Below are 16,813 nucleotides of genomic sequence, written 5' to 3'. Positions count from 1 at the left end.
ATTTCCATGGCTGGTGTGACCACGGTCACTCTGATGCAGATGCACATCAGCCAGCCTAGCCCAGTGGAAGGTGCTCCTGCCCAGCAGGACTCCAGGGCTGAGGGGCTTTAAGTCCCTTTGGCCCAGACCCCCGTGATGATTCTGTGACACAGTGACTTCACCCCAAGAGCAACAGCCAGGGTCAGCACTGGCCTTGCAGACACTGTTCTGCAGAGTTAGGTCCCCCCTAGCATGGCACCTGACCCCAGTCAGACACAGGTTATCACTGAGAGAGCCCATTTTAAAGAGAACAGGCCACAAAGCCCACACCCACCCAGGCAGCATCCACTCCATGTGTCACCTGGCTCCCAAACCAGGAGAGTGCAGGGCACCTCACCACCCACCTGCTGCTCCGACCCATCCCCTAGGGCATCCCTGGATCTCCAGAGCCCTTTGGCAATTCCCCACAGGGCTCTGAACATGACACTCAAGACCCCCAAAGCGAGGTGCCTGCTCCCCCTCATTTAAGTGAGGCAACCTGGGAGATTTCTCCCAGTGCGAAGCCAAGACGAACATTCCCAAAAGCCCCGTGTGAATGGTGGCACCTCCCCAGAGCCTCCAGCCAGGCTGGTCAGACACAGGAGATCCTTGTAGGACGAACAGCGCTCGCTCAGCTCCACGTTCTCTGGTGCTGTCAGGTGAGTGTCAGGAGAGGGCTCAGCCAGGGGAGCTAACACAGACACTTGGAGATGATATAAATAAATAAAGAGCCCATTCCCAGCCCTGCTCACTCCCCCTCTCCCTTTAAGTAGGTCACTCTGCCTGCTATGGAAATCAGCTCATCTTCAAAGCAGGTTTGTTCGTCTCCTTATCTCCTGAAAGTAAGGAAAGTGCAGAGCATTGTCAGAGCAATGGGTGGTTTCAGACTAATTTGATTTATTTCCGTCATGAGTATAAATATGAAAATGTCCGTACTTGTCAGAAAAATCAACCTGAGCCTCAGAAACAAAGGGTATCTGGAAGGTGTCTGCCCTCCATGTAGTTCTGAGTGTGGCCCACAGCTACAAGCCCATGTCCCTGACAGGTAACACAATGCAAATGGAATACAAAGGCTCTTCATGACCTAGCAAGTGGAAGAAAGAAGAAAAAAAAAATCTCTTGAATTAGACTGAAGAAGCTCAAGGGACTCACATGAGACAAGCCCAGCTTACATCAATTTCAGCCTGAAAGTTAGGCCCTACCCTTTTATTATGTTAGTCTAGCACAGAGCATTCCAATTCATACTGGCGATTAATAAAGATTAGGAGCAAAGCCTGATCCTAACCCCACTAAAATCCCTGCAAAGAGCAGAGCTTACACCTGGAATGATGGAACCAGAGTTCCTGGGGTTTTCCCAGCCCCCCCACATGAAGAGATGCAGGCAAGGCCGACTTTTCAGAAAACCATCCAGGTTTGGCTGCAGGATTTTAAACCCTACCAGCGGTTTCACAGAATTCCAGAATGGTTTGGGTTGGAAGGGACCTTAAAGCTCATCCAGTGCCATCCCTGCCATGGCAGGGACACCTTCCACTGTCCCAGGCTGCTCCAAGCCAAAATGTCCAACCTGGCCTTGGGCACTGCCAGGGATCCAGGGGCAGCCACAGCTGCTCTGGGCACCCTGTGCCAGGACCTCAGCACCCTCCCAGGGAACAATTCCTTCCCAATATCCCATCTGTCCCTTCCCTCTGGCACTGGGAAGCCATTCCCTGTGTCCTGTTTTTCCATCCCTTGTCCCCAGTCCCTCTCCAGCTCTCCTGGAGCCCCTCTATGCTCTGGAACAGGCTCTGAGCTCTCCCTGGAGCTTTTGCTCTCCAGGTGAGCACCCCCAGCTCTCGCAGCCTGGCTGACAGAACAGGCAATATTCAAGGAATAAGGAAATTCCTGAGCTGTGCTCATGCACTCACAGAACACATTCCTGCAGCTCCCAGTTCCAGCCCTGGTCACCGAACTGGTGACAAGGGACACCTGGGGAGCTGAGCTCTGCTCCAAGGCTGGGCACCCCAGGCTGCTGCTACCCAGCTCCTTTTGGGAAGCTCTGGGGGCCTGGCAGGATTGAGTGTGAAGATGTAGAGAATGCAACCGAAGGCAGGAAAAGGAATTCCAGTGCTCTCAGGAGGCAAACACTGGAAAGGGTTTATGTAGTAACATCTGAAAAACAAGTCAAAGAAAATGAACCACAAAAATTTCATTATTACTTGAATGCCCCTATCAGCAATTTTATGTTAAAAAATAAACTAAAAATCAGCATTTAAAAACTCAAGTGAAAAGGAAGTTCCTTAGACTGGAAAAGCTTTTGCCTTATGCACCTCTGAAGATAATCTGAAGCTTGTACAAGCTCCTGACACAGCACATGAGCAAACTTCTCCTGACTCCCAATTGTGCAACTTCAGCCAGTCCTTTGCTCCATTGATCCAGGCAGAAGATTCCTGGATCAGCTTTTTTTGCCCCTCCCCAACTTCCTGAGTTTCAACTTTCAAGGCTTTAAGCCAAGGCTCAGCGTGGAGGTGTGAGAAATGCCAAGGAAGGAGCAGGCAAGAAAAGTAAAATCTCTCTTCCTGTTTCAATACTTTTGGGAAGGGGTGCAAGCTTCAAGTCAGATTCTGCCTCCAGGAGCAGCAGCATTTTGCCCTCTAGACTGCAGAGAAGGAGCCTGGAGCTAAAAGCAGTGGGAAATGAGCTCAGTTTAAGGCACCCACAGCAGATGTGTGCAGGATAACACCCCAATGCTCAGCATGAGGTCCTGGCATCCCACCCTTGGCACCACAGCCCCTTCTGCCAAGTCAAGGAATTATTTCATGGGATAATCAAGTGGAGAGAGTATATTCCAAATTTTCATTCACACTCAGGCTTCCTTAGGAGTTTAAGATTTTAGTTCAAGACTTGAGTACACCCAACCCCAAAGCTCTGCCCTGGGCCAAGCTCATGAGCTGTGTTACTGCCTGGGCACACCTGCCAAAAACTAAATAAAAAAACCCACCCCATAACTGCAATAGGCCTGGAGGCTTCTGAATTTGGAAAGAGGATGATTAATATTAATATGCATGATTTCATAGTGGGCAGAAATACAGAAAATAGACTGCACTGTGCCTTAAGCCCCAGAATCAGCTGGGATTTTGGCAGCACATGCTGGAGAAGACAGTAGCAGCTGTCAAGTCACAGCTGGAGTTGCCTCTGGCGAAGGTGATTGAGAAATGGGATTAAGGAAAAAACCAACACAAGTAAAATACAAGGTAAAATAACACGCAAAGGGAACAGACAGCTGAGCTAGCAGGCTTGCCTTCCTTGCAGAGCATCCCAGTAGTTCTGAGTAGTTTATCTCATTTCTCCTTCAAGTACAGCCCCAGACTAACTCACACTTTATGTGTGGGGTTTTTTTCACCACTTCTCTGGAATTCTCAGCTCTGCTGTGCAGGGAGGTCACTCACACAATAGGGCTGTGGTGGGGTGACCCTGGCTGGGCACTCTGTGCCCACCAAGCCCCTCTGTCACTGCCCTGCTCAGCTGGGCAGGGGAAACAGGACACAAGGAAAGGCTCTGGCTGGGATAAGGGCAGGGAGGGATCCCTCACCAGCTGGGGGGTTCTTCAGCACTGCTCCTCTGCCTCATCTTTTTCTGCTTCCACTGGAGGCCTGGATATAAAAAAAACTCCTAATAAAGAACAGTCTGAGGTGAGCTCTTCATGCCAGCCTCCAAAAATTCCCAATAATATGCAATACATCTTAAAAAAAAAAAAAAGTCAGCAGCATCTAGCCTGAAACTAAAACAGCTGCAGCATTTAAAACATCTACTGCAAATGCAAACTACTTCAGAACATCATAATTAGTAAATGGCAAATATTAGGAGTTATGGGAAAAAGGATCATTAAACCAGACTTTAATAGCCCAGCATCTCTTCCATTCCACGTGAAAGCCCAGTCAGCACACACTCACAGCATTAAACCTACATTAAGAAACAAACTGCTTCATTTCTGGAGTTGTAAAAACAAAGGTTAAATATCTGCTTCAGTACAAACCCTGTAATTTTTCCACAGCAACTGTACTGTTTTGCTTTACACAGCTAATAATACCTGCCCTGCTTTGCACTCACTCATCTCCTGAGCGAGGCTCACACTGGAATCACCAAACCAGAACAAACTTCCAAGGACTACATTTGCCATTAAGGCTTCTGGAAGTACCTCTCCTTTTAGTTATACTTCGTTTATGTAAAGTAGTGAGTTGAAAAGATACGTTTTTTTTTTTTTTTTGCAGAGAGACCTTTTATCATGACTTGTAACATAAGAAGCACCTGCACAACATAGAAATATTCCTGAATCAAACCAGAGATGTCCCCAGGACTGCTTCTCCTTGCTTGGACACTCTGTCCCATCCCTCCCTCTCAATTCCAAAGGTCCCCACCCATCTCAGCCTCCTCACTTCTGCTCTTCTCTGCTCCCATGATTTCTTAGTCCCATTTTTTTGAGCTGCCAGTTCAACCACTCCACTCATTTCCCCTTTATAGCCACTTTTGTCCCTCCATGGGGACAATGGTACCTGCTCTTGATACATGGAACAGAGAATGGTCCAAGCCCTGATGCTGCCAGAGCTCCAGGAGCATTTGGACACTGCTCCAGGGATGCCCAGGATGGGATTGTTGGGGTGTCTGTGCAGGGCCAGGGGTTGGACTGGATGGTGCTTGAGGATCCCTTCCAGCTCAGGACAGTCTGATTCTTCTCACACATCCTTCCCAGAAACATTTGGACCAGTTTGATGCCATTAAAGATAAACATGATCTTCACAGTATCTAACCATCTCAGTTTAGCTGGAAAAAGTATAAACAAATTAAAGCAGTTTCTCGTGCTGGAAAAGTCTGGGCAGCCTGAGAATAAAATTATACCAGAGATTACTCCACCCAGGTCTCTAGCTTTGGAGTGAATATGGATATCCAAATCAAATTTCTTTGGAATTTCTGGAATTGCAGCTGGGTGTTTCTGGATACGCAGAGCTGGACATTCAAGGGAATTGCAGGATTTTCCAAACAGCTGCACAAAGAGCATAAATTATGCTGAAGGCCTCCAATGGGGATGTGATGTCTAAGTTTTACTCCTTCCCATTCTCTGTCCCCACTGCAGTCTGGCAGGCAGCTCTAATTTGCAAGGTCTGGAGCTGCTCTCAGATCAAACAGACAGCATCAGTAGGAAGAAAAAATCATGGAAGGAACACAGCATTAATTAGTACTTGGAAGTTGAGTAACTTACTAGGAAAAGACTGATAAAAGTGTAAAATCCCATTTTACTGCCTAGCCCCTTTCACGGCTGTCAGAGCAGTGGTTAAATTCCCCCAGAAAGTCAGTATTGATTCAGTGCTTGATCCAAAGGTAACTCCAGTCAATATGACCTGACCCCACAACACCTCCCATGTCAGACACTACAAAAGGCAGGAACTACCTCCAGACACTCCTGACAGGAGGTTTGAGGGGTGTCTGCACCTCCATAAATCACTTGCATGATGTACCTCATTCATTGTCTTCTCCTAACACAGCACTGAGCAAACAGCCCCACATGTGAACCATTCCCCTTCATGCCAGAGAGAGCAGCTCCCTCATCCCACAGGGTAAATCAATCATTTATTTCTCCAGAGACTGAAGGTCTGCTCCTGATCTCCACCTGAGGGGCCTGAAAACCAGGGTCCACCCTGTCCCTTCATCCAAAGAGCCCTCATCCACCAGCAGCACCTGCTCCTCCAAACTGAAACTTCTGCTTCCCCCACCTTCCCACAACCAGAATCCCCCTGTGCGTCCCTTTAATAATTGCTTGATTAATTGTTGGGGTGTCCTGTGCAGGGCCATGGGTTGGGCTGGATGATCTTTGTGGGCCCCTTCCAGCTCAAGATATTCTATGATTCTATTATTTAATTTTCTAACATATCTTCCCTTCACTGTAATCGTCATGCAATTAATACAGACTTAAACCAAGAGGATTTTGAAATCCTAAAGTGACAGGGAATTAATACAACTTTAGGTTTAATTCTCCCTCCCCTCAATCTTCTGCCCCATTCTGCATGATTTATATTAAGTGTTTTGGGAACAGCCTGCTTCTCACTGGTTTATAGCACCAAGTATCAAGGACAGGAATCAGTCACGGCCACTGGGCAAGGCCACAGCCTAAGGGAAGGGAAATCACTTCATCCAGGCTCCATCCCAGCCCTTGGAATGGATGCTCAGGAATCGCCCCTGCACAGGAGGCACAAATTCTGCCCTGGGCAGTGCCCAGCCCTGAACAGGCTGCCCAGGGAGGGGCTGGAGTGTCCCTCAGCGGGGATATTCCAGAGCCACATGGGCACAACCCTGTGCCCTGTGCTCTGGGATGGCCCTGCCTGAGCAGGGAGGTGGCACCAGGGACCCTCTGTGGTCCCTTCCAGCCTGACCCAGTCTGTGGGATTCCCTAAGGAGGAAGAAGCATGCCCAGCATCTCTCCTGCCTCATTTTTTCCGTTCCCACCTCTTTGATGCCAGTTCCAAGTATCTTCAAATAACCAAAACTCGTCTGCAAGGTTTTCTTTGTTCTCATATCATTCCCCACATAAAAACCTCATCTCTTCTTGTCCTTGAGACATCCCTTCAGTACTACATAAGGAAACATAAATCACTAACTTACATATTTTTTCTAATAGCATTCTGTGTGACTGGTGGAGCATCACACAAAACATCAGAGTTAAAACTGAGCCCCAAGCCTTTCCTGCTGGATCCTGCTGCCCTCAGTGGTGACACCAGTCCCTCCTGATGACAAGAGCAACAACTTCCAGCAAACTGAAATCCCACATTACAGTGTTTGGGCTACACTTAGCAAAGGGCGAGGCACGACGTGGCCTACACCAGGATAATGGTTATTACTGTTATTGTCTTGTCAGTGGAAGAGGAAATACTGCAATAAAATCCAGCAGAACAGGGGGTTTATGTTTCCAGCTATTTAAAGCATTCAGTGATCCACCCCACCTCTCTGAAGGCAGCAAATACTAAAAACACACAAAGGTCAGCAAAAATTTAAAATCCAATAATGAAATATAAGCAAGCTTTAAAATCCATTAAATGGCTTTTCACTCTTTTATTCTCCTCCTCTGCTTTGTGTTTGTAAAGTGTGATCAAGCAACTACTTTGGAAGAATTAGCAGTAATTTGGTGTAAACATGAGTGCCCTCATGATTTCATTTAAAGTGTTATATAGGCAAAGACCCAGAAAGAGATTCCAATTGTTATTTTAAAATTAGCCTTCTCCCTTTACCTTTATGCTCTGAGAACAGGCACAACTATGTTGGGCCATTACCCTGCCCAAAATACTGCATGAACTAATGAAGATTAAAACTAAGGTTAAGTAAATTATGACAACCAGCGGGTAAGAAACCTTGCTTGGCTCTCTGAGACTCTGCAGCTTGAGGAAACATCCAGAATAATTCAGCTGGGGCTCTGCTGCTATCTGTTAATCCACTGCTGATTTCTCTCTTGTAATGGCTTTCTGCTTTCTGTGTCATCACTTAGACAACAAGGAACAGCAATCTGGATTTCCAGGGGCCACCAACACAGAAAGGCCTTTCTGTTCCATAGAGAAATGGGAGCAAAGAAGTCCTGTATCCCTTTTGGGTACTGGGGAATGCAGTCAGAGGATCAAGGATGCCCAGAGGCAGCACATGGCAGAGCCCAGTTCTTCCCAGACTGAGCCTTTCCCCTTCCAGAGCTGGTGACGTGCTGGGGGCACTCACACCTCAAACCACGGGAAGAGACACAAGACCAAAGGGCTTTAAACGGACAAAGGGCAAGGTTACATGGGATATTGGCAAGGAATTCTTCACTCTCTGGCACAGGGTGCACAGAGCAGCTGTGGCTGCCCCTGGATCCCTGGCAGTGCCCAAGGCCAGGTTGGACACTGGGGCTTGGAGCAGCCTGGGACAGTGGAAGGTGTCCCTGCCCATGGCAGGGGTGGCACTGGATGGGCTATGAGGTCCTTTCCAACTCAATCCAGTTTGTGATTATAAGCATTATCCACTTGCACATAATAAGGGTACCAAAGGGGAGAGGGACCAAGGATTCCCCTTCCCTTCTTCCTTCCTGAGCATCCCATGCTGACACATCACACTGGTGGTTTTACTGCTCTGGAATGAAATCCCCATGTTCACCATGGCAGACCAGCTGTGAGGAAAGATATGCTGGTTGACTGTGTGTGACACAGCCCCAGAGGTCCAGAGATCTCTCATTTTCCCTGTCAGCAGGAAGAATGGTGCTCCTGCACACCAGCCCGGGTCACAGAGCCCAGGGAGATCCCTATTTTTAACAAATCCATTAAAGCAGAGTTCTCAGATTACTCCCACAGCAGAGACCTGGTGATGCTGTCTGTGTTTGCTGTTCCAAGGCAGAACAAGTGCTGGGACATGGCAGACAGCCCTTGGCATTGCTCCCTGAGGTATCAGGGATCAGAGTGACTCCCAGGGAAGAATCCCTGGGAGAGCAGGATCACAGAAACTGGGATTCATTACACAGCAAGCATGGTGTGAGCGCCAAGTAGCAGATTTTAAAAAAAGGAAAATTAAAACTGTGATTTTTTTTTTTATCCAACTCACCAGGAATTTTCTTCCTTTTTCAGGCAACTTTTGCATCCCCCCAAGGACCCAAGCAGCAGAGCCCTGAGCTGCACCCGGAGCGCAGCACAGCCCTCTCCTCACAGTTTTATGTCTTGTTGCATCATTCCTGCATTATTTTTAGATAACCATCAGAGGATGTCAGAATGTGGGTCGATAGCTATTAGATTTATAGGCAGAAATAGCAAGGCTTGTAGCTATAAGGTGCAAAGCATTCAACAATTTTTAGAACAAATCTGACCATGGGGACTGGGGGCTGGAAAATACACTTGCTTGTAGTCCCAGAACTGTTCAGGAAAAATAATCTCTGTGCTGCTCAGGTATATTTCTGGAGTTGAATCACTGCTGTTGACTCACAGGAGGGTCAATACTCCGAGTATTCAGCTTGAACAGCCCTTTGCAGACTTTGGTAGGACATCTTACCAAAAATAAGCCTCCCTTTTAAATGCAATCTATCAGCATGCAGAATGCCCTCAGCTACACCCCACAGCTCAGGCATGTCTAAGGAGCTGGGAACTGGCAGCCTGCCAGCAACATCTGGAGCAGATGTTCCATTTCAGGCAAAGATTAGTGGCGTGAATCACAAAATTAGTAAAACCTCCTTGGTTACCTGAGCAGGCTCATTTCCCTTTGTTGTGCCTGCTAACATGTGGGTTTCTCACAGGCTGCATTTTCAGATCAGCAACGATCTCTGCCAGGGGAGGATAAGGAGGGAGGATGGTCTCGAATGGATCAAAAGATTCCCCAAAATCCAAGCACACAGAAAGCACATGCCTATAGGCAATTCATCCAGGAGTCCTGCCTGGTCAGAGATCTCTACAACAGCAAGCACAGGACTGCTCCTCAGCAATTCCTGCTGCCATCCCAAGGGGCTTGGGGTATCCAGGATGCTTTGGGGAGAACACAATGGGCAGAGTCCTGCACTGTGGAGTGGCAGCTGAAGCCTCCAAGCACTGAAACATCTCTAGATGTCCATGCTTCTCCAAACAAATCCACCTCCAAGTGTCTCTCCCTGAAGACACAATAGGACACTCCTGCTCCAGACCGAGGTTCACAAGCAGGACTGTTATTCAAAGAATTACAGCACCTTCCTGGGTGTTTTTGTATCCCTGGGGAGATATTTCTCACAGCTGCACAGCTAAACAGGCAGTGTAAATCTAACATACCTTTGTGAATTCTACCAGCCAGGAAAGTTCTGTTTCTCCATTCAGGGAGGCCTGAATTAATATGCAAAACTAAACCACCACTGTTGTCACTGTATTCTGGTCACTGCTGTTGCATCCCATGAATCCTGTGTTGTCTCTGCACGACAAATGTGTTACTGGCTTATGACTCATTCATTGTGAGTGTCAGGGAATATTTGGATCATGATGCCAAACAACCATCAAACCCCAAAATTATCTCTCAGTTCCTTGTCAGATGGGTTGCAAACTAAATGTCATGTCAATGCCTGAGATTCCAGATGCTTCTGAATGTCTGTCTTAAGCTTCACCTTTTAACTCTATTATTACTCTATGAAGTATTTCCTTTATTCATTCCTTAATCAGTATCAAACCCAACTCATAGGAACCTGCTAAGAATAATTTACAGGCAGCAGCTCTCAGGTGCCTTCAGCCTGTGCAGACCTCTCCCCTGCTGTGAGGAAGTCTAGGCTGAGAACTTCTAAAAGCAGTTACTGAATGCATAATTTTCATTATTCCTAATAAAGAATATAGCAACCAAATCTGTTTGGTATATCCTAAATGTTAAAACAATTTTCATCAAGTTGCTATATAATATGTAAAGGGTGTCCTACATAATACAGTTATTTTCTACTTCAGAAACATGCTGGCAATGGGATAGACAGGGAAACATCATCCCAGCTGCTGTGTGACAACCATCAGTTAACACAGCAGCCACATCCCCATTGTGTATCTCTTATCTCCACATCATCATTTCTTATATCAAAGGATTTCACCCACCAAGGCTCTGCTTGTATGAAGAACTACTTTAGCTCAATAACATCATTAAAGTTTGGGTCCTTCTGCCTACAAACAGCTTTTCTCTGCTCTCAGTTATTTACACTTAGTTATTTATCTTAATCAGGGAATTTCTTAGCATTTAATATATTACCTACCCATTAAAACCTTAATATTGCCAGTCTGTGGGTGTAGTGCTATTACATTTCCTAAATGCTGATAAAACCACTTTTAATCTGCCTTATTTACATATATAATTTCTATACTCAGTGGTTAGCTAAGTTTGTAATGTGTTTGGAGGATGATAAGTGTTAGAGAAGATAAGCATTATCTTTTCCTTATGGGAAGCAAATCCACGTATCTCCAAAGTGTTTTAAGTTAATTAAGTGCCACTTTACAAGGATAGCAACACCGAGCTGAGGGCTGTGGTTCAGTGTCAGCCTCCATGTCCATATGCAACCCTCCCAAAGTTAATTTCCTAATTGGATAAGCAGAGGAGAGCACAGCCAGAACACAGGAGGCAGCTAGCATGCACTTGGCCATACCTCAGCATATTCACATTATTCCATGTGCAAAAGTATAGATGCAGGCTGCTTTAAAGAAATGAACACAGGCTTATTTCACCCCCAAGGAATGTAAAGTTCCTTTTCAACATTAACACTTGTGAAAAGCAGCAGTTGAATCTCTGCATTTCTTTAGCACAGGGGAAGAAGCCCTGTCTGTTCACCTGTTTTCAGGTCAGCTTCACTTCAGCACTCTTTCATCACTGCTCTCCCTTTTACAACAATTTGCAAATTGCTTCAGTTCTCCCTGATGTTATACATCAAGTTGGACAGGGCTTGGAGCACCCTGGGATAGTGGAAGGTGTCCCTGGTCATGACAGAGAGCTGGAACTGGGTGGTCTTTAGGGTCCCTTCCAACCCAAACCATTCAGTGATTCTACAACCTGTTCAGAGACCACAAAATAAAATTTAACAGAAGAGCTGTGGATGAGTCAGCAATGTCCTTCTGTTCTCTGTGTCACCAGTATTTAGCCTGAAGTTCAGACTTTCTGTACTGTTTTTCCACACTACTCAGGTAGATGCCACGTCATCCATGTGATGCTGGCTTCCAGGCAGCTGAGCACTGACTGGAATCAGCTGCTGCTGTGAATCCACCCCTACCCACCAGTATCCAAAGCACCAGAGAGGGATTTTCCAGCCTTCATGGTGCTTGGAGGCTTTAATCCAAGAGCCAGACCTCAGCTGGACACAAAGCCTGGGAGGTTCCTCAGGTCCCCAAGTGAGCAGCACAGGTGACCTGCTCACATCTTTTCCAGATGCTCAGACATGGCAGGTACAGGGGATGGCTCCCCAAACCCAGGGTTTATTGACAGCTCTCTCCCTCCTCCAACCCCTCTTTTCCACTGGCAGCACCATTTACTGACCCATTCTACGGAGAGGGTCTCACAGTACCTTTGGACACTGGACACAAACATCAGCTTTCCTCAAGCCATGTCACTCACCCTCCAGCCACTAGGATGTTAAAAGCTTGGCCCACCTTTGCTGTCTCTGGGTCCTATAAATGCCCAATTTCTCAAATTCCTCATAATCATTAATGGGTTCCTATATTAGCCCCAGAGGAATAGGATGGGTTAATGACCTCCCAGGAAGCAGCACACAGATCCTGAAAATCTGATGCTCCCTTCTGCTCATCACCTGGTCACACAGCACAGAAACTCCCTCTTTGTAAACACGAAGTTTACTAAGTTCATTTGTGCAAATCTCCATAAAGTTGGAAGTAAACACAAAATTTACAAAGTTCATCTGTGCTAATCTCCATAAAGTTGGAAAAAATCTGGATCACAATGTGTACTGATGTAAATGTCGGCACACGAAAGAAACAGGCTTGGATCAAATAGACAAGTTGTAGTTAACACCCAGAGTAAAATACACATTTCTTTCTGACCTTCCTTAGTTTTCTTTGGACATCTCCTGGACAAGAGAATTCCATCCACGAGACTGCAGAAATTAAATATCCTCTGAATTCCCAGATCAGTGCCTGCACATAAAAAGCCCTCCATTCCGAAGGGCACCCTTGGACTTCTGTGTGTGGGAGGCATCAATTAGAGATCAGCAAAGAGCAAACCCCACACAACCTGTGCAACAAGTTAAAGAGCAATAACCAACTTTTAGAAAAAATAAAACAAATGTACAGATTGGGCCACCTTTGGGACAGCTCTTCTTGCCCAGCGAGGAGTAAGAGGGAACCTGGTGTATTATTTCCAGAATGGCATGGCAGAGAAACACCATTCAGACAGAAGGATTGTGTCAAATCCCTCCTTTTCCAGAGCTGAAGCAGTGATGTTTAGCTTGTTTTTATAGCCAACCTTTACAGAGATAAATAAATAAACACATATAAAACATGAGGGCTGCTGTACCACTGAGAGCTATTATTTCCGATATGCTTTACACTACATGACTCACAAACCAAACCCACAGCAATGGTATGATCAGATTGCTCATTTCATCCGCACAGAATGGAGCTTTTGAAGACACTCAGGTTTTTAAAGATGGCTTCAACTCCCACTGAAATCCAGCCAAGTCCTGTAATGCAGGAGAGGTCCATAGCAGGCTGCACCGAGACTGGGTTGTAGCTTCTCTCACTTCCCAGTGCTCTGTGAGGTGCAGGCTTTCCACGTGCCACACCATGGGTACTTTATTCCATGATCTTGTAGCTGCTAAACCACAGGTCAGATTTCAAATGAAACATGACCTTTTAGGACCAAAAGGGGAATCTCAGACTCAGTGGTTCGTTTTGCAGGGAGCTTGGCCCAGAGCTAAGGTGGGGTTTGTGAGGCACCAGCACAAAACTACCAGCATGAAACTCAAAGAGAACTGGAGAGCTCCTGTTTGCAGGAGATTTTAGGTATTCCTCAAGTGCCCAGGATGAATGCTGATCCAGGCACAGAAAATTCCAGTCGGGAGAACTAATCCAGCTGCTCCTGATTCTCAGTCCCAGGGGCTGTCCCAGTGCCCCTGACTGTTTCCCTTCAGTGCTGGTGGGTGGGGATGGGCTCACCTGGCCCCCACATGTTGCTGTAAACCCCAGCCCAGCTGAGGCACAGCCCACAGCCACTCCTCAGAGCACTGAGCTTCTCTCAAAACCACACGTACCAAATATACACTTGACCCAAAGTTACATAAGCGCTGTGCCAGAGCTATTTTTCAGCCAGACTGATCAGTGCTGCTATAAATCACCCCAGGATGCAGAGGCCAGACAAGATGTCACATTCATGTGCTCAGCTTTCTGCCTGCCCTGAGAAAACGTTTGTGATATGCCAACGTTTCTATTCCCTCTCTGCCTCCCCTGGTGTGTAGGTGCATGACTGCTGCTCAACACCGAGCAGGCTCCAGACAGCGCTGCCCGTGCCCAGAGCAGCCTGGGGACAGCACTGAGCTGTCCCTGCCCCTGCAGCTTCTCTCACCAGCCCCAGACACGGCCAAGAGCAGCCCCCGGGGCAGGGCAGAGGCGGGAGCCCCACGTTAACCTCCACAGAAGGGCAGTAAGTGATAACCCCAGCTCACCCTGTGTCTGCAGGGATGGCAGACTCCTGCATGATCACTTGTCCTATCCTAGTCCAGCATCCTGCAATAAGGGCTCTTATCTTGAGCTGCAGTTATTGCCCAAGTAACTGCCTAAGTCCTCCTGGAAACTTCTGCCCTAGCAGGATCCAGAAGCAGGCAATTTCACAGTTTGATCACAAATAACATTCAACTTTCTACCTTATTCCTCATTATTCTTACACTTCTCTGTTATCGCTCACCATTGCCACTTCAGCATCTCCGGGTGCCAGGCACAGGCAGGACAGGTTTCTCATGCAAGTGTATAAAGTGGGAATATCAGTAACAGTTTCCTCCTCAGATGAGTGCTCCAGTGCTGTCCCCAAAGCCACTGCCCAAGCCAAGTGCTCCAGGAAAGCCACGCTGCATCTCTGCACCTGCCTCTCCTCCTGGGTGCAAAGTGACACCAGCTACAGCTCAGGCTCAGACTCAGCCCACACCAGCTCTTGGTTCAGCGCAGCAAAGTATGGGGCATGAGCTCCATATTCCAAACTCAGAGAGGGAATCACACTGACACTGCCAGAAACACTACCTCTGCTCATTCTGATACACAGAAACTTGCAGGGATTAAAGCTACAGAGATTGGAAGCAATAAGCAAGACCCTTGATTGAAATTACACCCCCAGTTGTGAATCTGTGGGGAACAACTTTAAAAAAAATCAGCTTCCAAAGTGAGTGTTTTAATTAGATACCTCGCCTAGATTTCTTATATCATTACGATGTGTTTCTCTATCCTGCACAGCATCTTTAAAACTCCCTTTCTACATCTCTGAACTACTGAACCTGGTGAGATTTTAATAGAAATCCCTTTTCTGCGCTATAAAGAGAAGCATTACTTGAGATTTTAATTAGCAGTTACCAGTGCTGAGCCATAGGAAATACTGAACAGTTTTCCTAACTTCTTAGAGAAAGTGCCTTTTGCTTTCTGACCTTCTGCACTCAAATGATGCAACACACTTGAGCCATTTGAAAACTCCTTTCCCAACCCAGCTCTGCTCTGTGGGATTTGGAAAAGCCATTCCCTCGATCAATACACCCTGTGCTGATCCAACCCGTGTTCACCCACTGCACACCCGGCTCGTTTGATGCAGAAATCGTGCTGCTCATTTTCTGACCGCCACTATAAATCTGAAAGGCAGCATTCTGTTATTACCATTTCCTTCCATCCTGTGCAAGGTACCCCGAGCTTTAGAAACACACGGAACTCGGAAATCAGAGGCTAAATCAGTTCAATCTATTGAGACTCCGTTTGCACAACAGAGGGGAGAGCAGGGGCCCGTCATGCAAACTTCAAGCAAGACGGGCACCTGCTCCGAGCTCGATTCACCATCACCGACTCTACCCCGAAGGCATCAAAGAGCAGAACTGTTCCTACCGTTCAGCTGCCTGTAGACTATGTCTTCTAGGAGCGAGAGCCTCTTCAGCACTGCATCCTGGATGGAGCTGATGCCGTGGGCTGTCAAGTTGGCCACTTCTGCCCTGGGATGGATGTCATGGAAGGAGTCGCCGCTCTTGGTCGTGATGGGTCTGCACTTGGCCAGGAAGAGGACGAAGCCAGCCACAGCGATCAGGTTTAACACCAGCAGCACTTTGACTCTCCTCAAAGAAGCCATCAAACTTCCCGAAGGGCCCCGCCAGCCGCCGCGCTGCCGGCAGGGCTATGGGAGCGGGCCGGCGGCCGCCCGCCTCTGCGCGCACATCGCGGGGAGCGCGTCCCGGCCGGCCGCGCTGGCTTCACGACCGCGGAGGCGAGCGGAGCGGGAGGGCTGGCGAGTAGCGGCACCGCTCAGCCAGGCACGGCGAGCCCGCCCCGGACTATGGACCCGCAGAGGAGGCGCGGCTGGGGCCGCCCGCCCCGCTCCGCCCGCCGCGCTGCCGCCGCCGCAACTTCATGCCCCGCGCAGGGCGGCCGCGCCGGGGCTGCGGGGCGGCCGCGCGGCCGAGGAGCCCTGCGGCAGCAGCGGCGGCAGCGGCGGCAGCGGCGACATCAACGCCGGCATCAACGCCCGGCCCCCGCCCGCCTCCCGCCTCCGCCGGCCCGCGGGGGGAGCGGAGCCGCTGCTGCGCGGAGCGGGCCGGGCCGGCGCCCCCTGCGCGGGCGGAGCGGGGCCGGGGCCGGGGGCGGGCGGGGGCGCGGGGCGCCCGCCCCTCACGGAGCCCGGGCGGGGGGCGGCGCGGCGGCCGCGGCAGAGCCCCCGCCCCGCGCAGGGCCGGCGGCTGCGGCAGAGCCCCCGCGCAGCGCCCGCGCCTGCGGAGAGCGGCCCGGCCGCCGCCACAGCCCGGCATGGAGGCCCGAGCGGCGCGGGGGCTGCGGCGGGGCCGAGCGGGCAGCGCGGCCGGGCATGGCCCCCGCCGGCCCTACGGGATGGGGAGCGCCGGGACCGCGCGGGGATGGGCAGTGCGGGGTGAGGAGTGCTGGGTGTAATAAAAACAACATAAGAATTGTTCATTAAAATAAAAGGACTACCAGGAGTTCAATAAAATAACAGAAAATAGAACCGGATTTGAGAGGGCACAAGTCATGCACCCGTAGCCCACAAGAATGTCTTGATATGATTAGTTTTAGCTGAGCTAGTTAACCATACTTAAGTATCCATTGTTCAATGTGTAAAAAGGATCTACTGATAAGGCAGA

General features: G+C 48.7%; 1 protein-coding gene across 1 annotated transcript in view; it reads right to left on the bottom strand.

Moving 5' to 3' along the window:
• GALNT17 (polypeptide N-acetylgalactosaminyltransferase 17) overlaps positions 1–15,792 on the bottom strand; it is a 194,956-nt gene extending 179,164 nt beyond the window's left edge. Inside the window, exon 1 of the mRNA XM_062506983.1 lies at positions 15,555–15,792. Coding sequence (XP_062362967.1) covers positions 15,555–15,792 — 238 coding nt within the window. The remainder of the gene's footprint in view (positions 1–15,554) is intronic.
• Between the last annotated feature and the right edge of the window lie 1,021 nt (positions 15,793–16,813).

The sequence above is a fragment of the Cinclus cinclus genome, chromosome 22 (genome assembly GCF_963662255.1).
Source record: "Cinclus cinclus chromosome 22, bCinCin1.1, whole genome shotgun sequence".
NCBI classification, from domain to species: domain Eukaryota; kingdom Metazoa; phylum Chordata; class Aves; order Passeriformes; family Cinclidae; genus Cinclus; species Cinclus cinclus.
This window is presented reverse-complemented; position numbering and strand designations above follow the sequence as displayed.